We start from the raw sequence: 27,324 nt of genomic DNA, 5'->3' as shown, positions 1-27,324 counted from the left end.
TTGCCATTGGTCATTCACATCAATGAACCATAATGTGGCATCGTTTTCTTTTGCATCCTAATATGCAGATGCTGATGTAAGGTGTTAGAATTTCAATTTTTCAATTTGAAGATGATGCCCTCACCTTTCCCAATTTCCCAAACTGCTCACATGTCAAATTTAACACAAAATTACTCCCCCATTTCCAGGCCAGTTAACCAAAAGAAAATTTTGGAAGATAATTTCTGTGCACTTTTTTGAAATGGGAGAGTATTTCATGCTGAAAAGTTAGTAAAAAAAAAAAAAAATAATTACTTACCTTATCACTAACCCTAGGTCCAGGTGGCAAACTTACCCTAAAAGTAAACTTACTTAATCTTATCACTAACCCTAAATGAGTGTTATTTTCACAACGTTTAAGTGTAACTTTACAACTGAATTTTACCAAGTACTTTATTCACTATGCCAAGAGTCCTTGCGGACAATTCTTATATGAATTTTTAGGACCCTTAAGAGTTCGACAAGATGCATCTGAAGAAGGTCAGAGTCACATCAATCAAAACGTTGTAAAAATAACACTCAAAATGAGAACCGTAATCTGAAGAATCCAAATAATATGAATAGTTAATCCTTATCCCAAAAATTCCAAACCAAGATTGCTTCTACTTTATATATCAGACATGTGCAACTCTTGTTTATTTTTGTATTTTTGTCCCTCATTGTTTTGTGTTTATTTTTGTAAATGTCCCTCATTGTTTTGTGTTTATTTTTGTAAATGTCCCTCATTGTTTTGTGTTTATTTTTACTATTTTAGGGTTGTTGAGTTACTTTTAAAGTATGAAGCCAAACCAGGTGTACGGGATCGAAACGGTTACAATGCAGTTCATTATGCGGCATTAAAAGGACACAAATTAGCACTGGAAATGGTAAGTAATGAAATTCTTTTGCTTCGATTAACATTTTTACTAAAAACTTATTTAATCTATTACAATGTTGGATTAAAAAAAGAAAATTATTTTTTTGTTTCATTTCTTTCTGTTTTCTCTTTTTATTAATCTTTTTATTCCTTATTCACAAAAAAGAAAACAAAAAAAAAATAAAAACAGGCATTGATTATGAAAGCCAAATGCTGCATCACACTTATAAGGCCACATTGGGCCAGTATTACTGTCACTTACAACTTTAAAATATCATACAAGTTTAATATTAAATTTAAAATATAATTAATTAATGTTAGCAATCATATAAATCTTATAAGGATGTGTTAAAATTCAGATTGGGCTAATAAGGTGTTGAAATTTAGACAGGTCTAATAAGGTGTTGAAATTCAGACAGGTCTAATAATAAGGTGTTGAAATTTAGACAGGTCTAATAAGAAGGTGTTGAAATTTAGACAGGTCTAATAATAAGGTGTTGAAATTTAGACAGGTCTAATAAGGTGTTGAAATTCAGACAGGTCTAATAATAAGGTGTTGAAATTTAGACAGGTCTAATAATAAGGTGTTGGAATTTAGACAGGTCTAATAATAAGGTGTTGAAATTTAGACAGGTCTAATAAGAAGGTGTTGAAATTCAGACAGGTCTAATAATAAGGTGTTGAAATTCAGACAGGTCTAATAATAAGGTGTTGAAATTTAGACAGGTCTAATAATAAGGTGTTGAAATTCAGACAGGTCTAATAATAAGGTGTTGAAATTTAGACAGGTCTAATAATAAGGTGTTGAAATTTAGACAGGTCTAATAATAAGGTGTTGAAATTTAGACAGGTCTAATAAGGTCATGCCAAGGGGCAGAGCGTACATGAAATGAGTGTGGATGACAAAATTTACTGACAGTCAGACCTGTGTCTTCAGGCTAGTATGTCAGGCCATGGAGTCTTACTACTAACTACTACTTACTATTGTACTAAGGTACAGCTTACTTGCATTTACATGGTGAGTACAAGGTTTGACTACCTTGCTTATACTGTACATGTTGTTATGCCTAAGGCTCTTGAGAGGAGTGGGATTGCCTTACATTGCCATCACTGCTTACAACCCTGTTTATTATACATTTATCTCTCTGATGTTATGTTGTAGTTGAATCCGGAATCTTTCAAATTTTTTTTTCTGACCTTTTCTACTATCCTCTTGTTGATGCAAAGGAAGTCTGAAATTTCCTTATTTGTTATTCTGGCATGGATTCCAAGGGGAAATTTTGGATAAATATTGTCTGCTTCCTTTTATATTCATTGTTTTATATTTTTTATTTATCTTACTTCTCATTTTTTCTGTGTCCTATTCATTCTTTATACATTCTTTTTTTCTTTTTGTTTTTAATTACATTTTTTCCTGGTTTTCTAATTTATTCTCGTCATTCTTTTCTGGTTTTCCTAATTTTGTTTTTTGAGTACATATACGTATAAAAACAACACCCAACACAAGACAGGTAAAATAAATTCCATGACTGTTTGTCACTATTTTTATGCGCTGTTAAGATTAAAGTCAACATAAATGATATTAATCCTTATGTTTAGAATCCTTATTCCAATTTTGATAAAAATCTATTACATAATTTGAATTTTAGAAAATATTTAAATTTTAAACTGAAGTGGTCCTAATAAGAAATTGAAATTCAAATTTAGGTAATTTTTACTTAGTGTTAATCTGAAATATTTGTAATAAGTTGTATCATTATTCTACCAATAAAAACTCTTTAAAATAATGTGAAGAAATTAAAATTTGAAGAATATTTATTAATTGATGTCTAAAATTTCACAAAGCTCAAATATCTGATATTTCATCAAGGGCTTTCACCTTTTAATCCTTTTGTATAAAACTAAATTGAATTAAATATGGCCAACATTACTCACCTTTACACCTGGAAGTGATGTTCTAAAATGCATTATGATTTGTTCATTAGATAATCCTCTCTGTATGTGTGTGTGTGTATATATATATATATATATATATATATAGAGAGAGAGAGAGAGAGATACCTAACTTACCTAAGATATATGCATAACTTTGATAAAATATGCAATATATAATAGATTAAAATGCTGTGGAGACAGGATGTGTGAAAAACAAGGTTAAATACAGAAATAAATCAATTTATTTGGATCACCAAAATCTTGAGAAAAATTGATCCAAATGAAATCTCTTGTTTTTGAGTATTTTTTGCTAAATTTAATTTGTTTTTCCTTTTGTGATCTTTTCACACATGCCTAACTTTATATAAATTATATACAATGTTGAAAAGGTTTCTATGTTAGTACCTTTCCTTAGCAGAGTAAACATCTGTTCACCTGACTAAATGTATTAACATAAACATAACGACGCATAATAATACTAATAAAAGCGGTTTTATTTAAATGTATATGTTTGTTTGTTTTTGTTAACATTCTACACAGCTGATCTGTGCTTTCCACATTCCAACATCAAACTTGGAATATACCCTTTTTTATACATGGAGGTCATCACTTATCAAGGCCTGGAAGCCACTCAGGGATAAGGGTTATTGCATGCACAGTAATCAATGGGATAGTGTCGTAGTAATCGTTAGTATTGGACATTTGATAAAGTGTCTTAAGGGAACGGTTCATCAGGAATTTGTTTATGTTGGACTTGAAGACATCCAAATTGTAGTCAGGTGAGATACAGGCAAACAGAAGAGAGTTCCACAGGTGTGCACTTCTAAGAAAGATGCTTTGTTCATGGAATCTTCATTTTGATTTAGGCACAGATAAAGAGTGGGGAAAATTATTGACGGTGGTTTCAGCTAGACAGGTGTTTATCGTCAAAGATTGGTGAGGGGGGGGGGACCAGAGATTGGAGCTCAGACGAGCACTTGCCATGGAAATAACGATAAAACAAAGACAGGCTTGCAACGTCTCTTCTGTGGGAGAGAGATTGCAGGGAAGAGAAAAGGGCATCCCCACTAAGCCACAGTCTATTTTGTACTCTGTCAAGGCAGGATAGGCTGTTTTTAGCAGCTCTTCCCCCACTGTACTACGCAAGGAGAGAGAATCAGAGAATATACTCTCCAGCCACCAATAATAGATTCCTCTCCAATTTAGACCCTAAAAATGTTCCTTAGACTAACTTAACATAATTCAAAACTTTTTGAGGGGGGGGGGGCAGAACATGATCAAGAACTTTGTTTTTTCTAATTTTTTGAATTCTAGCAGGACTCTGAAAATTAGTCACACATTTCTGCTTGAATTCCTGAAAATCTATTAGTGATGTGATGCTGACACCGAGCGTTCATTCATAAAATCTTGTTTGTATCTAATTAAATATATGCATGCTTATATATATATATATATATATATATATATATATATATATTGTGTGTGAAGATAAAAAACAACAATTCTGTTATATAGTTCAATTTTCAAAGCAAAATGAAGTTGAATATTCAATATTTAAACTTATAAATTAATTTATATGTTAAAGTTATAACTTGCAATTTTTTAAATAAGTAAATAAAATGCCAATTCGGTTATATCATACTGTGATTTAATGTCAATTTCAAAGAAAACAAACTCACGCATGTTTTTGGAAAACAAATTCATGTGGCAAACTTGATAAAATTCAAGTTGCCACATGAATATTGTATGTTCATAGTCAATTCAAAAAAAATTGGCTAATAAAGAATGAATTTCAATTGGACAGGCAAAATATAAGAATTTATTTTGATATTTTAATTTGACTGAGTTTGTCCTCACTTTTGATAAGCTTATCGAGGAGTCTTTTTGATATGCATCTAAATTATTTCCTAGACTTGTGAATTTTTTTTTTCTTATCAAGTTTTGGCCTATATTATAGCATTCATGTTGTTGACACTTCATTTTTCTGCAAACTTATGATCTGACGTATGCTTTAAATGTTTTGTCAGAAACATGTACAAGATTTCTTTTGCTCTGAAATTGACATTAAATTACAGTATGATATACACAGTATCTCATAAATTGAAAATCTGTTGGTCAAAATGTGTGCAAAAAGACAAAAAGAACACACACACACACATTAGCTGTTTTTCTTGTTTGCTATCGTTTTATAGAGTTTGTTGTTTGAAATACTTTAAAAAATGTTAAGAAAAACATTTCACTCATAAGAGTGTTGTAAGCACAAGACAAAACTTATATAAAAGGTAACAGATGCTGATAATTTTGATAGATTGATTTATCTTCAATAAGAGTTATGTAAATGAGGCATTCAAAGTTGTGGCTTGCTAGTTCATTTCTGTGATACCAATATACAGTATTTCAAGACATTATGTTGTATTATTGATTTAAATGGCGATCTGTTTTGATGGTAATAATTGAATGATAAATGAAAAAAAACATACATTCAATTATCTACATTCACAATTATATGCATCTAAAATTATATACATACTAGCAGTCAAACCCAGCTTTTCTTGGGTCTTATGTACTGTTCATAACTTTATGTGCATATGTATATATTAAAAGTTTGACTCATGTCCAGGTAACCCACATCTAAAATTTCAAGTGTTTAGACCCAACATTGGTGCAGGAGTTTAGTAGAGTCTGCAATGGTCAACTCTTTCAACTTTGACCTCTTGGCAGCCAAATCTTTGCCCAAAAACTGATTAAAAAGCTTGCTGCATGTCTGAATACCCTTTATATAAAATTTCAGATCTTTAGATCCAAAATTGGCTGAATAGTTTGCTAGAGACTGCAAAGGTCAAATCTTTTTAACTTTGACCCCTTGGCAGCCAAATTTTCAGCCCAAAACCAATTAAAGTTTGCCCTATATCTGAATACACTTTAGGTAAAATTTCAAATGTTTAGACCCAAAATTAGCTGAGTAATTTAGTAGATCACAGAGGTTTAATTTTTGTAAACTTTGAGCCCAATTTTGACCTCTTAACATTTATTGTTTTGGGCTCAAATCAAATTAAAAAGTTTGATCCGTGTCCAAATAACCTACATCTAAAATTTCAAGTGCTTAGACCCAAAATTGGCAGAGGAATTTGGTAGAGTTTTCAAAGGTCAAATCGTTGAACTTTGACCCCTTAACAGCCAAATTTCTGGCCGAAAACCTATTAAAAAGATTTTTCCAAATCTCAATATCCTTTATGTCAAATCTCGAGTCTGTAGACTGAAAATTGACAGAGTAGTTTGGTAGGGAAATGTACACAGATACATACGCAAACAATTTAACTTCTATAGATATATAGATACATTCACAATTATATGCATATAAAATTATATACATTCACAATTTCATGTGCATACGAAATTGTATGCATAGACAATTTTATAATTTTATATGCGTATAAAATTATAAACAGAGTGTCCCAAAAGTCACTGAAGTATTTTAAACTTAAATAAATTCTTTTTGTGATGTATTTCTGTAATTTTAACACAATCTAAGACGTTGGGAATTTTTTTTATAATGCAAAATTCAAACAATCTTTATTGATGGAAAATGTCTTTTAATGTTTATTTTCAGCTTCGCATATTTGTGCTTTTTCCAAAACATTATTGATAACAGATTGCAGAATCTATGGATTGCAATTTAACTCCCTTATTTTGTTCCTGACGTTTTCCTTCAGTTCTTGCAGTTAACATAGACTCTTTCTTTAAGATTTCCACACAAGAAAAAGTCAGGGCTAGTCAAGTCTGGGGAACATGGTGCCCATTTGACATTGCCATAGCAAGAGATAATGTCGCCAAAGCCTTGCTGGAGAAGCTCCATGGTGTCATTGCCTTATCTTGTTGGAACCATAATTCGGGCCTATTTTGAATTTGTGGGCGCAGGAAGTCTGTAATCATAGTCTGGTATTTCTCTCCAGTAACAGTGACAGCCTTTTCGTCTTGATCTTCAAAAAAAATAAGGTCCAGTAATCTTCCCCTCAGTTACTGCACCCCATACAGTGCATCATATAGGATGCAACTGCTTTTGATGAATTGCCCTTGGATTTTCAGAGACCAAAAATTTGTAATTTTGTTTGTTAACGAATCCATTTAAATGAAAATGGGGTTCATCTGACATAATCAACATTTGCAGAAAATTGGGGTCATTTCGGACATTTGAACTGCATATTGAACCCCTGTTTGAAAATCTTCAACTTTCAAGTGTTGAACAAGCTGCACTTTATAAGGAAAGCGTTTTAAACTGTGCAGAATATTGTGTAGTGAGCTTCGACATATCACACGTTGTGTGGAACATTATTCAAATCAATGTTTCAGAATGCTGCTCCATGCTCTCTCACACTTTTTCTCCATTTTCATTTATGATGACGTTTCGAGGTCTGTCAGCTCACAAAAGATCAAGTACAGCTTCTTGGTCTTCAAATCAGTACACAATATTTTGAATTGGTTTGTGACTTGGGCTATCTCTTACATGAAAATACTCTTTGAGTCAAAACAATTGACCCCTGATTTTAGTAAAACAATTTCACAACTTGCATACATTGTTCAATGCTATACTTATCCATAATTTATTTTTAAAATATTATCTGTAAAATATTTGAAAGACAAAAACATAATCATTAATGGTAAAATGACAAAGATTTTCAACCCTTCACTGACTTTTTGGACAGCCTGTACATTGACAATTATATGCCTATTATATACATTGACAATTATATGCCTATTATATACATTGACAATTCTATGCCTATTATATACATTGACAATTCTATGCCTATTATATACATTGACAATTCTATGCCTATTATATACATTGACAGTTCTATGCCTATTATATACATTGACAGTTCTATGCCTATTATATACATTGACAGTTCTATGCCTATTATATACATTGACATTTCTATGCCTATTATATACATTGACAATTCTATGCCTATTATATACATTGACAATTCTATGCCTATTATATACATTGACAGTTCTATGCCTATTATATACATTGACAATTCTATGCCTATTATGTACATTGACAATTCTATGCCTATTATATACATTGACAGTTCTATGCCTATTATATACATTGACAGTTCTATGCCTATTATATACATTGACAGTTCTATGCCTATTATATACATTGACAGTTCTATGCCTATTATATACATTGACAATTCTATGCCTATTATATACATTGACAATTCTATGCCTATTATATACATTGACAATTCTATGCCTATTATATACATTGACAGTTCTATGCCTATTATGTACATTGACAGTTCTATGCCTATTATGTACATTGACAATTCTATGCCTATTAAATACATTGACATTTCTATGCCTATTATATACATTGACAATTCTATGCCTATTATATACATTGACAATTCTATGCCTATTATATACATTGACAATTCTATGCCTATTATATACATTGACAATTCTATGCCTATTAAATACATTGACATTTCTATGCCTATTATATACATTGACATTTCTATGCCTAATATATACATTGACATTTCTATGCCTATTATATACATTGACATTTCTATGCCTATTATATACATTGACATTTCTATGCCTATTATATACATTGACATTTCTATGCCTATTATATACATTGACAATTCTATGCCTATTATATACATTGACAATTCTATGCCTATTATATACATTGACAATTCTATGCCTATTATGTACATTGACAATTCTATGCCTATTATGTACATTGACAATTCTATGCCTATTGTATACATTGACAATTCTATGCCTATTGTATACATTGACAGTTCTATGCCTATTATATACATTGACAATTCTATGCCTATTATATACATTGACAATTCTATGCCTATTATATACATTGACAATTCTATGCCTATTATATACCTTGACAATTCTATGCCTATTATATACATTGACAATTCTATGCCTATTATATACATTGACAATTCTATGTCTATTATATACATTGACAATTCTATGCCTATTATATACATTGATAATTCTATGCCTATTATATACATTGATAATTCTATGCCTATTATATACATTGATAATTCTATGCCTATTATATACATTGATAATTCTATGCCTATTATATACATTGACAATTCTATGCCTATTATATACATTGATAATTCTATGCCTATTATATACATTGACAATTCTATGCCTATTATATACATTGACAATTCTATGCCTATTATGTACATTGACAATTCTATGCCTATTATATACATTGACAATTCTATGCCTATTATATACATTGACAATTCTATGCCTATTATATACATTGACAATTCTATGCCTATTATGTACATTGACATTTCTATGCCTATTATATACATTGACAATTCTATGCCTATTATGTACATTGACAATTCTATGCCTATTATGGACATTGACAATTCTATGCCTATTATATACATTGACAATTCTATGCCTATTATATACATTGACAATTCTATGCCTATTATATACATTGACATTTCTATGCCTATTATATACATTGACAATTCTATGCCTATTATATACATTGACATTTCTATGCCTATTATATACATTGACAATTCTATGCCTATTATATACATTGACAATTCTATGCCTATTATATACATTGACAATTCTATGCCTATTATATACATTGACAATTCTATGCCTATTATATACATTGACAATTCTATGCCTATTATATACATTGACAATTCTATGCCTATAAAATAAAATTTTAAGACAAGATGAAGTAAATAAAGGTATGTATGAAATTATTAGTTCAATGAGAAATATCAATAAAATAGGAATCATAAATACTCTTTATACATAGGCATTTCTGAGCATTATGCTTCTCATCAGAAGAGAAGGGAACTATGTTACAGATATATGCAAATGCAATATCTAGCTTAGGATACAGTAGAATAGAAATGTTGAATAAACTTAAGAATAAAACAAAGGGAAAATAGATGAAGTATAAAATATGAGAACAAAACAAAATGTAAGGAGATTGAATGACGGTAGGGAATTATTTTGAGACTAGAGAGGAGTGATGGGAGTGACTCAAATGGAATAGTTCTAAAAGAGGCATGCATGGTAAGATCAGAGGAAAGGAGTATAGAAAATGGAGGAATATGTCAAAGTGGGACAACTACTCGTGTAATAAATTAAATTTATTATTATTATTAGTAGTAGTAGTAACACTTGCCTTTAACTGATATTTTTCTTTCAGCTGTTTTTTATGCATCTTTTTATGTCTTATGTTTTTCTGTTCTTCCCTGAATGTGACTAACATTGCCATTGAATTCGACCATTTGTTCTTCAGTCACTCAGACTTTATTTTGACAACAAAATCTTTTCTTTCTTTTACACCACTGTTACTTGAAAGCTAAACTTGTTTTTATTTTTTGTAGTGTAAAAAAAAAACTTGCACGAAAAGGACAATTTTAGTTGAAATTTTTGTGATTCTACTTTATTATGAAATAATGTTGCAAACAATTCTGATTCATTTTTAGGTAAAAATCTAATGTAAATAATTATTTAAATAATATTTACTTTTTGTAATTAAGAACGCACTTTTGAAGAAAAATCTAAGTTTTTGAACTACTGTCAATCTGATAGTTCTAGGACGTTTTCAATTTATATAGTTTTCTAAAAACAGTTTTTCTTTTATTTATTCTTTTAAATTTGCTTGATTTTTTTTTTTAATTTACTAGTTTTTATCATTTAATTTTCTTTTTATATTGGCTCCATTTAAAATTGTGTTTTTTTTTTACTTTACTTTTTTATCATTTTTTTCATCTACTTTTTTACATTTTTTAAATATGAGTAGGTAAAAAATGTGCTTTTTTTATTAACTCCTTTTAAATTTTTTCCTTAAAATTTATTTTTTTAAAAATTAACACTTTTTAATTTACTTTTGTGATAAATGAGCAGATAAAAAATTCAATTAAAAATACTTTTCTAAAAAATAACTTTTATTAATTAACTTTTAAAAATGATTTTTTAATTTATACTTTTTAGAATGAACTTTTAAAATGTACACTTTATATAATCTTTCATTTAAAATGCTTAAAGGATTTAAAAAAAAAAAATGCGATAAAAAGCAACACAAAACAAAGAAGCAAAAAAACAAAACAAAAAAACAAATAAACAAATAAATATTGGTTGATTATCGCTTCCATACTAATCAGTCCTGGATATGACCTTAAACTATATCCAATGGTGACGCCCCAGCTGCGGGCTTTGGGGAGTGTGAAGCCACCCCTTAATTGCCATTGCTCCCAGGTCCACTCTGACCTAGAGTGGTAGTACCTGTTACGGTCCCAACTATGTGATAAATATAAAATAAAACGTGTCAGGGTCCCAATTATGGGATAAATATATAAAAACTGACTTGGAAAAAAAAAAAAACCCCAAATAGATCGTATTAAAATATTTTTCATCAAAATTACTGAACTTGGCATTAAATAACTTAAAAACGGTTGAGGTGCTGTAAAACATAACCAATCCATACTAATCAGTCGTCACCCAATCATATTATCACAATTTTTTTGTTGAATATAATTACATTAAATGCAAGTTAAGGCATGATTAACTCCTCTGTACTTTTATTCAACTATTTAATGAATACCACTACTAATAAAAAATAAGTTAATTTGAAAATTGCACCCACCCCACAAAAAGCTAAGTTTGAATATCCTTCCCCACTTCCACCCTCAAAAAATTTTACCAAAGGCAAGATAAGTTATTCTTCTACTTATATATTCTGTACTTTCATATAACTATGTACCGAACACAAATGCTGTTAAAAATTAATTGAACTTGAAAATCCTTTTTAAAAAAAGTGTAAATCTTATGCACCCCCACCCCCCAAAATGTCAAAATCTACAGTTTGTTGGCTAGTACATTCAACAGGTTTTAAAAGATGTTAAAAAAAAAAAAAAAAAGTATAAAAAAATTTATAGTGAGTGATTAAAGTTCTGATTTTTTAGATGAGGTCTGATTGTTTCTATTACTTGTATTGATCGGACTATTGTTCTCATCTTGGGTGTTATTTGTGCAATATTTCGACCGTTTTGAAAGATGTTGGTTATTGTTTGGAAAAGATATTGGCTCCATAGATATTTTTGTATTCTTTGAGTTAGTCTCTATTTTATGATTGTTTTGCAATTGACAAAGTGGAGGGAGGCAAATCTAATAAAGATTGATAAGGGATTATCTCCCTTTCATTGCCAAAATTTTAAGGATGTACAATATTTTTTTTTTTTTTTTATAATTAGACGCTCCTAAATGCTACTCAAATCTAGGCTTAGTCTGGTTAGTAATTTTTTTTCTTTTTAGCATATGTGCTGTCTCTCCACCCTGCATCCCTGTCAATTATTTTCACCTCGTTCTACAAAGGGAAGTGTGTTTTTTCTTTCCATATGCGATCAGCTAATCCCAACTTTCAAACCTCTCCCCACGTCATGGCTTTACTGTGTCCCTCTAGCCTTTCCTTTAGGGGTTGACCGATCTCGCCTTTGAATGGAAACTCATATAATCAGTTTTTTGTCATTAAATTTTCGGTCAGAGGTTTGATTTGTACAAAGTGTTTTTTAAGAGTCAAACCACTCTTGCATTACACACCATAATAATAAAGCAAATAATAAAGCAAACAATAAAGCAAATAATAAAGCAAATAATAAAGCAAATAATAAACAAATAATAAACAAATAATAAAATAATAAAGCAAATAATAAATAATAAAGCAAATAAACAAATCATAAACAAATAATAAAGCAAATAAGCAAATAAGCAAATAATAAAGCAAATAAGCAAATAAACAAATAATAAACAAATAAAGCAAATAATAAACAAATAATAAAGCAAATAATAAAGAAATAATAAACAAATGATAAACAATAAAGCAAATAATAAACAATAAAGCAAATAATAAACACTAAAGCAAATAATAAACAATAAAGCAAATAATAAACAATAAAGCAAATAATAAACAAATAATAAAGCAAATAAACAAATAATAAAGCAAATAAACAAATAATAAAACAAATAATAAACAAATTATAAAATAATAAAGCAAATAATAAATAATAAAGCAAATAATAAACAAATAATAAACAATAAAGAAAATAATAAACAAATAATAAGCAAATAATAAGCAAATAAACAAATAATAAAGCAAATAATAAACAAATAATAAAATAATAAAGCAAATAATAAATAATAAACAAATAATAAATAATAAAGCAAATAATAAACAAATAATAAAGCAAATAAAAAACAATAAAGCAAATAATAAACAAATAATAAGCAAATAATAAGCAAATAAGCAAATAAACAAATAATAAAGCAAATAAGCAAATAATAAACAAATAATAAAGCAAATAATAAACAAATAATAAAGCAAATAATAAAGAAATAATAAACAAATGATAAACAAAGCAAATAATAAACAATAAAGCAAATAATAAGCAAATAATAAACAAATAATAAAGCAAATAAACAAATAATAAAGCAAATAATAAACAAATAATAAGCAAATAATAAAGCAGCAAATAATAAGCAAATAATAAACAATAAAGCAAATAATAAACAAATAAAGCAAATAATAAACAAATAAAGCAAATAATAAACAATAAAGCAAATAATAAAACAATTAAAGCAAATAATAAACAAATAATAAACAAATAATAAAGCAAATAATAAACAAATAATAAAATAATAAAGCAAATAATAAACAATAAAGCGAATAATAAACAAATAATAAAGCAAATAATAAACAAATAATAAAATAATAAAGCAAATAATAAATAATAAAGAAAATAAACAAATCATAAACAAATAATAAAGAAAATAATAAAGCAAATAAGCAAATAAACAAATAATAAAGCAAATAAACAAATAATAAACAAATAATAAACAAATAATAAACAAATAATAAACAAATGATAAACAATAAAGCAAATAATAAACAATAAAGCAAATAATAAACAATAAAGCAAATAATAAACAATAAAGCAAATAATAAACAATAAAGCAAATAATAAGCAAATAATAAACAAATAATAAAGCAAATAAACAAATAATAAACAAATAATAAAATAATAAAGCAAATAATAAACAAATAATAAAGCAAATAATAAACAAACAATAAAGCAAATAAACAAATAATAAACAAATAATAAACAAATAATAAAGCAAATAAATAAATAATAAACAAATAATAAAATAATAAAGCAAATAATTAACAAATAATAAAGCAAATAATAAACAATAAAGCAAATAATAAACAAATAATAAGCAAATAATAAACAAATAATAAAGCAAATAAACAAATAATAAACAAATAATAAAGCAAATAAACAAATAATAAGCAAATAATAAGCAAATAAGCAAATAAACAAATAATAAAGCAAATAATAAACAAATAATAAAGCAAATAATAAAGCAAATAAACAAATAATAAACAAATAATAAACAAATAATAAGCAAATAATAAACAAATAATAAGCAAATAATAAACAAATAATAAGCAAATAATAAAGCAAATAATAAGCAAATAATAAAGAAAATAATAAACAAATAATAAAGCAAATAATAAACAATAAAGCAAATAATAAACAAATAATAAGCAAATAATAAACAAATAATAAAGCAAATAATAAACAAATAATAAACAAATAATAAACAAATAATAAACAAATAATAAAATAATAAAGCAAATAAATAATAAAGCAAATAATAAACAATAAAGCAAATAATAAACAAATAATAAGCAAATAATAAGCAAATAAGCAAATAAACAAATAATAAAGCAAATAAACAAATAATAAAGCAAATAATAAACAAATAATAAAATAATAAAGCAAATAATAAATAATAAAGCAAATAATAAACAAATAATAAAGCAAATAATAAACAATAAAGCAAATAATAAACAGATAATAAGCAAATAATAAACAAATAATAAAGCAAATAATAAACAAATAATAAAGCAAATAATAAAGAAATAATAAACAAATGATAAACAAAGCAAATAATAAACAATAAAGCAAATAATAAGCAAATAATAAACAAATAATAAAGCAAATAAACAAATAATAAAGCAAATAATAAAGAAATAATAAACAAATGATAAACAAAGCAAATAATAAACAATAAAGCAAATAATAAACAAATAAGCAAATAATAAAGCAAATAATAAAGCAGCAAATAATAAGCAAATAATAAACAATAAAGCAAATAATAAACAATAAAGCAAATAATAAACAATAAAGCAAATAATAAGCAAGTAATAAACAGATAATAAAGCAAATAATAAACAAATAAACAAATAATGAACAAATAATAAACAAATAATAAACAAATAATAAAGCAAATAATAAAGAAATAATAAACAATAAAGCAAATAATAAACAATTAAGCAAATAATAAGCAAATAATAAACAAATAATAAAGCAAATAAACAAATAATAAAGCAAATAAACAAATAATAAAGCAAATAATAAACAAATAATAAGCAAATAATAAAGCAAATGATAAAGCAGCAAATAATAAGCAAATAATAAACAATAAAGTAAATAATAAACAAATAAAGCAAATAATAAACAATAAAGCAAATAATAAATGATAAAGCAAATAATAAAGAAATAATAAAGAAATAATAAAGCAAATAATAAACAAATAATAAAGCAAATAAACAAATAATTAAACAAATAATAAACAAATAATAAAGCAAATAAATAATAAAGCAGCAAATAATAAGCAAATAATAAACAATAAAGCAAATAATAAACAAATAATAAAGACATAAAGTAAATAATAAAGCAGCAAATAATAAACAATAAAGCAAATAATAAACAATAAAGCAAATAATAAACAAATAAAGCAAATAATAAACACATAAAGCAAATAATAAACAAATAAAAGAAATAATAAAGCAAATAAACAAATAATAAAACAAATAATAAACAAATAATAAAGCAAATAAACAAATAATAAAACAAATAATAAAGCAAATAATAAAGCAGCAAATAATAAACAAATAATAAACAATAAAGCAAATAATAAACAAATAAAGCAAATAATAAAAAAATAATAAAGCAAATAAACAAATAATAAAGCAAATAAGCAAATAATAAAACAAATAATAAACAAATAATAAAGCAAATAAACAAATAATAAAGCAAATAAGCAAATAATAAACAAATAATAAAGCAAATAATAAGCAAATAATAAACAAATAAAGCAAATAATAAACAAATAATAAAGCAAATAATAAACAAATAATAAAGCAAATAATAAATAAATAATAAGCAAATAATAAACAAATAATAAACAAATAAACAAATAATAAAGCAAATAATAAACAAATAATAAAGCAAATAATAAGCAAATAATAAACAAATAAAGCAAATAATAAACAAATAATAAAGCAAATAATAAACAAATAATAAAGCAAATAATAAACAAATAATAAAGCAAATAATAAAGCAAATAATAAACAAATAATAAAGCAAATAATAAAGCAAATAATAAAGAAATAATAAAGCAAATAATAAAGCAAATAATAAAGCAAATAATAAACAAATAATAAACAAATAATAAACAAATAATAAAGCAAATAATAAAGCAAATAATAAACAAATAATAAACAAATAATAAAGCAAATAATAAACAAATAATAAAGCAAATAATAAAGCAAATAATAAAGCAAATAATAAAGCAAATAATAAACAAATAATAAAGCAAATAATAAAGCAAATAATAAAGCAAATAATAAAGCAAATAATAAACAAATAATAAACAAATAATAAAGCAAATAATAAACAAATAATAAAGCAAATAATAAACAAATAATAAAGAAATAATAAAGCAAATAATAAACAAATAATAAAGCAAATAATAAACAAATAATAAAGCAAATAATAAAGCAAATAATAAACAAATAATAAAGCAAATAATAAACAAATAATAAAGAAATAATAAAGCAAATAATAAAGCAAATAAACAAATAATAAAACAAATAATAAAGCAAATAATAAAGAAATAATAAACTCCATATGAAAAAGTTAACCAAAAAAGAACAGGAAGCATTGAGTTTGGGTTATGGAATAAGAGAAATTTTCATGGGAGAAAAAGCTTTTGTCACTTTCTCACGTCTTTTTTATTCGAGTGAGTATATCCAACAGGAAAAACTTGTAAAACAAGGACAAAATGTATGTATTGTAGGCTAGAAACATACTTGAGAAGTAACTGTAAGTGGTGATTATAAGAGTTGTGCATAAGACGTGTTTACTTATAATCCTATACTGTCGAAAGTGTGCAGCGGAAAAGTGTTTCCATTTTATTATATATACAGGTGGCAAAAAGAAAGTCCGCACTTGTAATTTTTTCAAAAACTGCAAATTTAAGCTAAATTTAATATGTTATTTTTTTGAATTGATGTGAACACTAGAATATTTCAATTAAAAGTCAAATATGAACAGGTAAAATTATAGAGGAATAAAAGGAAAATAAATGAGGTATAGGTTGTTTAAACAGTTACATTAAGTTTAGCATAAATTTGCAGTTTTTGAAAAAAAATTACAAGTGTGGACTTTCTTTTTGTCGGCACTGTATATAATAATAATAAAGAAAATGACTGATTTTTTTTTATTTAAATCAGTTATCTTGAAAAAGTCTTTGAATGAAGATGAAGCACTAATGAACATAAAAAGAATTTTTTTGGAACTAATATTCTGACGTGATGGAGAGATGAAAAAAGAAACAAACCACATATGTTCATCATTTGTTTTTATTTGAGGACTTCCTCAGAATGATTAATTTGGAAGAAAATAAATATATTTGATAATTATTGAAAAAAACGCAAATATATTTTCAAATATTGTATTGGTATTTTATTTTCTTCAAATTAATCATCTCAAAGAAGTCATGAAATAAAGATGAAATGTTGATGAATATGTAATTTGGTTTGCTTTCTGTTTCATCTGTCCATATATATATATATATATATATATATGTGTGTGGAATTAGTAACAATTACGAAAAGAAAAATATGATAAAATAATAAAACATAGTAAAGATTAAATAACGGAAAAATCTGAAAAAAGGTTAAAAACAAAAACAATCTAAATATAAAAATAAAGTTTCAAGCATGAATTTTGGTTTACACAATATCCAATATGGCCGACCTGTAACAATGTGGTTGTGGACCCCCCACCCCCACCCCCCGCAAAATAAATAACTAAAGGTCTATGATGTACAAAACAAGTTTTTAAATAACATTGGAAAGAAATCACATCTGATTTGATGGGTTGGAAAATTTCTATGGAAACATAAAATCATGGAATTGTCAACCTGTTAACAAAACGGCTGTAATGAAGAAATCCATGGTGTAATAGACAAAGGTTATAAAAAAATGTGAGCCTGAATTTCAGCAAAATTTTGTAATATATATATATATATATATATATATATATATATATTTAAAATTATAAATCTGTTTCACAAGGAAAACCAAACAAAATCAATAAATTGTACAATCGTTTCGGAAACAATGTTTTTATTGAGATAGACAATAAGTCTTTGACAATAATTTTATCATTTGATTTTTTTGAAACAAAGTCTTCTCATCAGCAAAAATATTGAGTGGGTGTTTTTTTAAAGACACCAAAAATAAAACTAGCATTTTTTTTTTAAGTAAGGCAGATTTTCTGGACAATATTTAAAGTTTGAAGGAAAGTAGTTACTTTTTTGATGTTGATAAACAAAGTAAGATAAAATAAAATCGGTAAGGTAAGGTTATTTTTTATATTAGTCCTCGCGCGAAAGAGCAGGACACAAAATGTTTTAAATAATAATAATAATAATAATAGAATAACAATAACAGACTTTCGCTGGCGAGGACTACTATTGACTGTAACCAGTTATACAGTCCTTTTGAAATTTTCATCTCTATTTTTCTCATTATGTACTGAATATTTGTTAATAAAACCTATATGAAATATGTTCCTTATTAAATTTTAAAGATTTTCTATTCTGAAAGAAGTTTTAAAAAATTTAATCTAAAAGTTATTTTAAAGTTTTTAAAAAAAAATCAGATTTTCTCATTATTCAGACCTGTATTACAAAGAGGGGGTTGCAAAAATGAGTTGTGGTGTGAGGAGAAATACAAACTGAAATAGTGAAGGCGAGTTTTAAAATATAATCTTAAAAAGATAAGATACAAGTTAGAAAAGCATTTCATCAAAGACATGAAAATTGTGAAACAAAATGTTTTTACTATAGGCTTTAAAAACAAGATTCAATTTGAAATTTAGACAAGCCCGTTCCACAGCAGACATCCTAACTGTAATTTCTGAACGTATATACCACTCACTGGACAAAGCCGGGGAGGGCAGAGCAGTAGCTTTAGATATATCTAAGGCTTTTGACAGGGTATGGCATGAGGGTCTCCTCAGGAAAATTAGATCATACGGTATCACTGGTAGAATACTAAACATAATTAAATCCTTCTTAGATAAGAGAAAAATCCAGGTTGTCCTTGACGGTCGTACATCTAAATAATATGATATAAATGCAGGAGTGCCTCAAGGGTCTATCCTTGGACCTCTGTTGTTCCTAATATTCATAAATGGCCTCCCTGACAAAATTGCCTCTGAAATGGGTATATATGCTGATGACACCACACTCTATAACAGACACGCCAAGAAAACAAATGAACACATATCTAAAGAAATAGCAAAAACACTAGAGGATGACCTCCAATCTGTAGTGGAATGGGGATAAAAATGGATGGTCACATTCAATGCTGCCAAGACTAAACTTGTTTCCTTCAATAATTACAAGAAACCTTCTCTACCACCAATAGCAATGGCCAACGACTCTTTATCTGAGAGTACATCTTTCAAACTCCTTGGCCTAACATTCACAGGAAACATGAGTTGGAACAATAACATTGAAAGCATTGCCAGAGCCGCTGCAAAAAATGTAGGCTCTCTCTACCATGCTAGAAAATTACTAACACCGAAAGTATTCTGTACCTCTATAAGGCCGCCATTCGTCTATGTATGGAGTATTGTCACATTTGGGCTGGTGCATCTGCTACCAGTCTCTCACTCCTAGACAAGGTTCAAAAGAGTCGCCAATTTGATAGGCCCTGAACTGGCATCTAAGCTTCAGCCTCTGTCCCATCGATGAAATGTTGCATCCCTCTGCCTGTTCTACAAGTATTTAAATGGAGAACGCTCTAACGAACTGCAAGCACTTGTGCCCCAACGACGTAAACACCCTCGACAAACCTGACAGGCAGCTAAATCCCACCCCCACACAGTAGAGATCCCTAGATGTAAAAGATCTTTCTACTCCAGTAGTTTCTTCCCCAGAACCGCTAGACTCTGGAATTCCATTCCAGGTCCCTGCTTCTCTGACTGTACTGACGTGCAGAAGTTCAAGTGTAACATGAACAGACATCTTGCTGCCCAAATCCCCACATAGTACCTCAGTAGATGTTGCCCCTGATAGTAGCCCCCTACACCAAAGTGGCAATGTGCCTTGTTTGGGGTGAAAATGTAATTTAAAAAAAAAAAAAAAAAAAAAAAAAAACGTTTATAAATTTTACGGAGTAAGGAATAAAAATTTAATTTAAATTGAATAAAAAAATTACCTTGGATTTATTTTATGTAATGTACATTTTGGTGCAATTTAAAAACATTATCTTTCATCTAGCAATTAATGATATAGATATAAAATTTCCAATGATATTTTTTTTTAAAGTACAACAGAATGTACATTACATAAAATAAATCCAAAGTAATTTTTTGATTCAATTTACATTAAATTTTTATACCTTACTTTGTAAAATTTATAAAAGTACACTTTGAAGATAAAAAAATTTCAAATTGAATCTTGTACCTTTATTTTTAAAGCCTATAGTAAAAACATTTTGTTTAACAATTTTCATGCCTTGGATGAAATGCTTTTCTAACTTTTTTTTTTATATATATATATATATATACTAGCGAGGCGTAACCGGCGTTGCCCGGGTGTTTGGAGATGTGTGTGGAAACTGTAGGGGTGGGGAAGGGGTTAAAAAAAAAAAAAAAAGTAAGTATGAGGATCGAACCCGAACCGTTGAGGCAAAGTTGTAAATTAAAGTGTGAAAAAAAAAACAAAAAAACGTGCGACGTTAACCATTGCCCCACCGCAACATGCTAACGGAAACACGTTTGAATTTATTTAATTACTTGGATTTAGCAGGTGCCCGTTTTAATGAGTTAATGAGGTCAAGTTTGACTGCGGGATTTCATTTACTGCTGAACGCTTTTTTTTTTTTTCCCCCTAAGATGTTATAGGAAAAAGACTAACCCACATGTGGCGAGCGACAAATGTTGAATATTTATCTTCCCAAAATCGAGCAAATTAAATAGACAGGCGAGCTTCGTTGTTAACTGTGAGATATTACGATTTATATGTGACTAGCGGGGGGAGGGTACCCGGCATTGCCCGGGTATTTGTAGGTGTGTGTATGAGGGGGGGGGTAATTAATAATCCTGCTTAAATATTATAAAAAAGACGATGTAAAAAAAAAAAATCCAAAACGGAAAAAAATGGCATAAATAAACCTGTGTATGGGGGGGGTAAACTAAAGAATAAGCGAAGTAATAATAAAAAAACGTTTGGTCGGGAGGAGGGATTGAACCCGGAAGCTTTGACGCGGAGGTGGAAACCAATGCAAATACTTAACGGTCTTGACCACGAGTGAGAGTAATTGATTAACATGGTAAGTTAAAGCTTATAAAGCTAAAAGAGGTTTGATTGACAGGACGACGCTAAATGAGGTCATCGCGCGATCGTTATTTTTAGTTTTCACTTCACCCCAGATGATGGTGGGAAGGGGGGAAAGCAGAGCAAAAGCCGAGAACCCAACGTTTTTCACTATATTTATACTGAAATGCAGGACGAACCGGTGACAGAGCGAAATAGCGCGAATCTCATAAAAGTCGACGTAAATAAATTTAGAGACGACCCGCGTTCCCAAATCCTACATATTATGATATAGGACCCATATAAACAGTTGTAAGCGATAGTAACGAACCCGGGAGCGTGTGCTCGAAAAGCCTTTTGAAGACATACACGAAATGGTCACACACATTTTGCCTTTTATATATATAGAAGATATATAATGTCTGTAAAATTAAATATCTCCATTTCCGTTCTTCTTTTTTAAGAAGAGTAAGGAAGACAACACCGATTTTAAATACATTTATGGTTAGAAATCGGAAAGTTCAAAAGGAGACGTGATGAAAGGGGAGGAGAGTGAGATCATATAAGTAATTCCAAAGGCAAAGGAGGAGGAGGAGTATTTAGTAGGAGAGGGATTAGTTATCAGGAGTATTTTATAAGAGGGAAACACGCAGATTATAGCTAGGGAAAATAAGGAATAGAAAATGGAGCAGAAAATGGAAGGCGAAGTATAAAAAAAATATAATAAAAATGAGAAAATAAATGAAAAAAAACATCGAAAATGGGAATACAAAAAAAAAAAAAAATGAAAAAAAAAAGAATAAACAGTAAAAAATAAAATTTAATAAAACAAAATCAGAATTGCAGAATTTTTACAAAAACGCATATACATTTCTAACCTCAAATGTATTTAAAATCGGTGTTGTCTTCCTTTCTCTTATCTTTGTATAAAGCTGATTTTTTTTTCTCTTCTGATGAGGAACATTTAGCTTTGAAATGCCATAGTCTAAAGAGATTTCCCCTCTTTCATTGTAATCACCTCATCCTTATTGACATGATAATGTAATGAAATTCTAATGTAACTTTAATTATTATCTCCCTATTTTAATTGGGTAGAGTTTCATCTATCCAGACAGGTTAGCCCTTTCTTTCGAAAAAAAATCTACTTTTTAAAATTAAAATTTTATATATATACACACACACACACACACACACACACACACACACACACACACACACACACACACACACACACACACACCTTTGTTTCCTTCTTAACTAGATGCATCTTTGTTGAAGAAGACATTTTTTTTTTAATAATCTATATCTTGAAATTATTTTTTCTTTTTAGCAGCTGAAGATTAATTTTGATCATCTCCCACAGACATTTTGGTGTAAATTCTCGAACTTTCTCACACGTACATGTATATCTATAACATATGTGTGTGCGTTCGTTTGTGTTATATATATAAATTTATTTTTTGCTCCTAACTTTTCAATTTGTTCTAGATATGTAATTCATATAAAAAAAAAAATCAATTTCCGGTCACATGTGTATGTTCATGAGATAGAGAACAACAACAAAAAAAGTAAGAGATGTCCTTTCCTCATTGTGCACATAATACGCTCCCACCCCTGCCCCAAATCTATTATTGGTTAATCTTTAAAAGAAAAAATGTTTTTACTCTTTTTATTTCTTATAAGCAAGCAAATATATCTCTGTGGAATTGTTTCATTTTCTGTGTGAACGTTCAGTACTATTTTTTTTCTGTCTGTTGAGAACAAAATTTTTAAATGGATAACAAAAGAATTTTCTTGCAGCAAAAACAAAATAAGACAGGATCCATTCTTGAACTGTCTTCATACCATCGGTGGCATATTTTTAAAAGAAAAACTATTTCAAACTTATTATCTGACGAATGTACAGACCTTCTTATGAAGATATGTGTGCAGACATCTAATCATACCATATCACATGCAAGCATAGCCGACCAATGAAAATGGCATTTTAAGCTTAAATGTGTCAGACTGACCAATAAACAAAGTAATGTTTGGACGCATCTAAAATCAAACGCTGAAAAGATTTCAATTCTTCAAAAATATCAACGAATGTTTGGTTGATGCTAAACTTACATCGTTTGGAAAGTGTGATGAAAACACTCGTCTAGTTGAAACCACTGTCAAAAATTTTCCCCCACTCTTTATCTGTGCCAAAATCAAAACGTAGGTTCCATGAGCAAAGCTTCTTCCTTAGAAGTGCACACCTGCGGAACTCTTTTCCGTTTGCCTGTTTCGCACCTGACTACAACCTGGATGTCTTCAAGCTCAACATAAATAAATTTCTGATGAACCGCCCCTTAAGTAAGACAATTTATCAAATCTCCAATACTAACGATTACTGCGATACTATCCCATTGATTACTATACACACAATAACCCTTATCCCCGAGTGGCTTCTGGGCCTTGATAAGTGGTGACTACCTTGTAAAAAAAAAAAAAAAAAAAAAATGGTAGAGTTAATAAGTTTAAAAAAAGAATCTTTTGATACTTTGTATTATTCGTTTTTTATCTTGGTTATTCTTTTTATGTTTCGTCCAATGTAACCTTCGATCTTCTTCAGGAACCTATACAGAATTTTGATCAGAACCTTTTATTTAATCTCTGTGGGTAGATTGTTTTCCTTCTGTCAGCCATAATCAAGTAGAAATGTTACTTATGTGAGTCTTTCAAATCCATTATCTATTAAACCTTCAATATACATGTTTAGCTTTGGATGAAAATAAAAAAGATAACAGACAGGTTTGTATGTTCTGATATTTTATACAGCTTGCCATGCAACTAACTTTGATTTGATTTCTATTAATGTTAGTTTACTTTTCTAGAGAAATATCTGTTATCTCCATAATACTTAGCCAATTTGTGTTTTTACTTGACTATATCACAGACAAATTATACTTCTGTTATCTTTATTTTCATTTTATATTAATTTATTATTCTATTCACTTTTTTTTATTTTTAACTGATATTCTTTTTTGTTTTGGTTAAATATCACTGTTGCTAGAGTTCGTGGATAGTGTAAAGCTTATTGAATAAAGGATTTGTTTGAAATCTGTTTGGAGAGAGATTGTTTGGAGCATTTAATATACAGTGGATATTGTTTTATTTTTTGTAAGTCTTACGTTTGATTATTTAAATTAAATAAAAAAAATTTCTTTTAAACTAGTAAAAATATGCAACCAAAGATCACACAGCTTTGCTAGTATACCCCCTTCCCCAAATTAAAACAGTGAGAAGGTAACTTAAGAGAAGATAGTGTCATGAGAGATACTACATTTCCCTTTCCCCAAAGGAAGAGATAATGCATGTGAGGATGGTTTTATGACAACAGAACTAAACTCCCTACTACCGTAACCTATCCACCAGAAAAAAAAGAGGTAATGCCTGGGAGGATGGTATCATGATAACATATCATCCCCCCTCCACTGCTTGAATTAAGCATTGAAAGATAGCAGATTAGTCTTCATTAGTAAATTGAATTGAACATTAAAAGTGCAATAGCACAATTAATAAAAGTAATAGCTTCAGTCTCAGTTTCAGCTTGAAAATTACAAATGCCTAGTCTTTTTGTTTCATTTATTTCATTCAGTCGAAGTTATCAGAAATCAAGGGCCCCACTTCCCGGGGCTAACACTTGATCTCTATATGAAATACATATAAAATATTGGAATATTCTGGTAAAGTTCTTTTCCTCTAAACACTGAGTAAAGAACATATCTTCCTCTTCCAACTGACTATTTAAACATGTTATAGTATATTTTTTTTCTTGTGGTTTCTTGATCTTACTAAATTCCAGGGCAAGACTTCATCTACTCTGGGTGGAGTATCCAGCTACGTGCTGTTACTTGAGGTAACATCACTTGCAGAAGGTGCACCATTCCTCATATAAGCCAGTGTGGATTAGCCACACTGAAGAGATCTTATTTGGGTGGCGAATTCTATGTGATTTTGAATATTTGATCAGGGTTTACTTGTAAGGAAAACGTATTCTCATGCTAAGTTGTGCTGACAAACCCTTGTACAGAGACAGACATTTGAGAATAGTATCTAATAAGCATTCAAATCTCTTCTTAGCAATAGGTGTTTATGTCTACAGTAAAAGTTTTTTTAAAATTTTATTTGTTTTTTCTAAAGCTCTGCTTACTACATTCTGAACATGAGACTCTCCTGTCTAGAATATTTTCCGTTTATGCATAAAGCTAGATCCACCTGAACTACTATATTTTAACTAATATTTAACTATCGTATAGTAGACTTGGGTCAGTCAGGGTCGACTATCTATGATGCATCCTTAGCCTATTCGTCCTGTCGGTCTGCTTGGCTGGAGCAGTGCCGCTTATTGCTGAAGGGATCAATTTGCAAGTGGCAGTCTGTCACAAAGGTCACTGGTGAAACTGAAGTGTCCTCTCTAAGTTTGTTCATTGAATGTTGGTGGATGTTAGTCTGGGTGGTGATCTGGGTGATATAGAGGACAGTCTGTTACCCACGTAACATGTCCCCCACACACCACATCGCTGATGAATCCAAACGGATAGAAAGGTTGTTATAGTTTGGCACTAACACTGTCACAGAAGCTGTTAGAATGGAGGTGTAGGCAATGCTGAACTGCATATTTCCTTGAGGTTTTCTCCTGAAGAATACATTTCTTAAATATTTTTATTAGCAAGTTATATTTATTTATACCATTATTTAATGTTTTGAAATAGCATTTTTATCGCTAAACACAATGATTCAATGGACACACAATGATTTTCTTGTTTATTTTACTTTTGCTTAATTTTAATCCTGTTGCATGATTTTTTTTCTTTGAACAATTACTTTGGTTACTCTTCTCATCTTGGATATTATTCTCACCACATTTCAGCTGATGTAACCACTAAGCTTTAAGTTTACCTTGTCGAACTCTAGAATCAATACAGAATCGTGTACTGAACCCTTTATTTAATCCACAAGTGTAGAGTGTTCTCAGTCTGCCAACCTTGTATTTTTATATAGCCTGTAGTGAGGATTGAACCTTCACCTCCAGGAGACTGTTACTTAAAACTAATATAGCACTTTTATCTAATGCGCCACATATTGATGTACTGATAGAACAAGAACAATCTACACCCATGGATTAAATAATAAGTTCAGTTAAAATTTTTGTACAGATTGACGTTTGACAAGATGTACTTGAACAAGGTACGTCAGGTAAAAATCGTATGAGAATAAGATCCGAAATGAAAACATCCAAATTATCAATCATCGTCTCAAAAAACTCTGAAATGTTTTATTTTATTTTTTTGTTGTATTTCTTATAAACATTCTTTATACATTTCTTGTTTGTGTGTTATATATATACATACATGCTGATTGAAAATGTTTTCTTTTTTCTTGAGTTGTGGACAGGTTAATACAAAAAGATATTTTTTCAGATAAATTTATTTGTATTGATATATATATATAATGTATGTATGCTTTGTATTGATATATAATGACTTTTTGGGCATCTTGTATTTTAATTTCATTTCAACTTTTTCATAGAAAAAAAATTGTTCACTATAATAAAAAGCAGTGTTAGGGTTCCATCAGATAACTAAAGCAAGGGATAATGCAAATAGCAGTTCAGACAACCCTCTCCCTTTTCACTCTATTTCCATGAGATGTTTTTTTTTTTTGTT

At 28.5% G+C, this 27,324-nt stretch overlaps 1 protein-coding gene across 11 annotated transcripts in view; it reads left to right on the top strand.

Moving 5' to 3' along the window:
• Window positions 1-27,324, top strand: part of LOC145263676 (uncharacterized) — a 514,716-nt gene that overhangs the window by 263,725 nt on the left and 223,667 nt on the right. For all 11 annotated transcript variants that reach the window (XM_080120559.1, XM_080120558.1, XM_080120561.1 and 8 more), the window contains exon 11: window positions 794-905. In XM_080120559.1, coding sequence (XP_079976685.1) covers window positions 794-905 — 112 coding nt within the window. The remainder of the gene's footprint in view (window positions 1-793; window positions 906-27,324) is intronic.

This window comes from Euprymna scolopes, chromosome 39 (genome assembly GCF_053919585.1).
Source record: "Euprymna scolopes isolate OS-2025 chromosome 39, ASM5391958v1, whole genome shotgun sequence".
NCBI classification, from domain to species: Eukaryota; Metazoa; Mollusca; class Cephalopoda; order Sepiida; family Sepiolidae; genus Euprymna; species Euprymna scolopes.
This window is presented reverse-complemented; position numbering and strand designations above follow the sequence as displayed.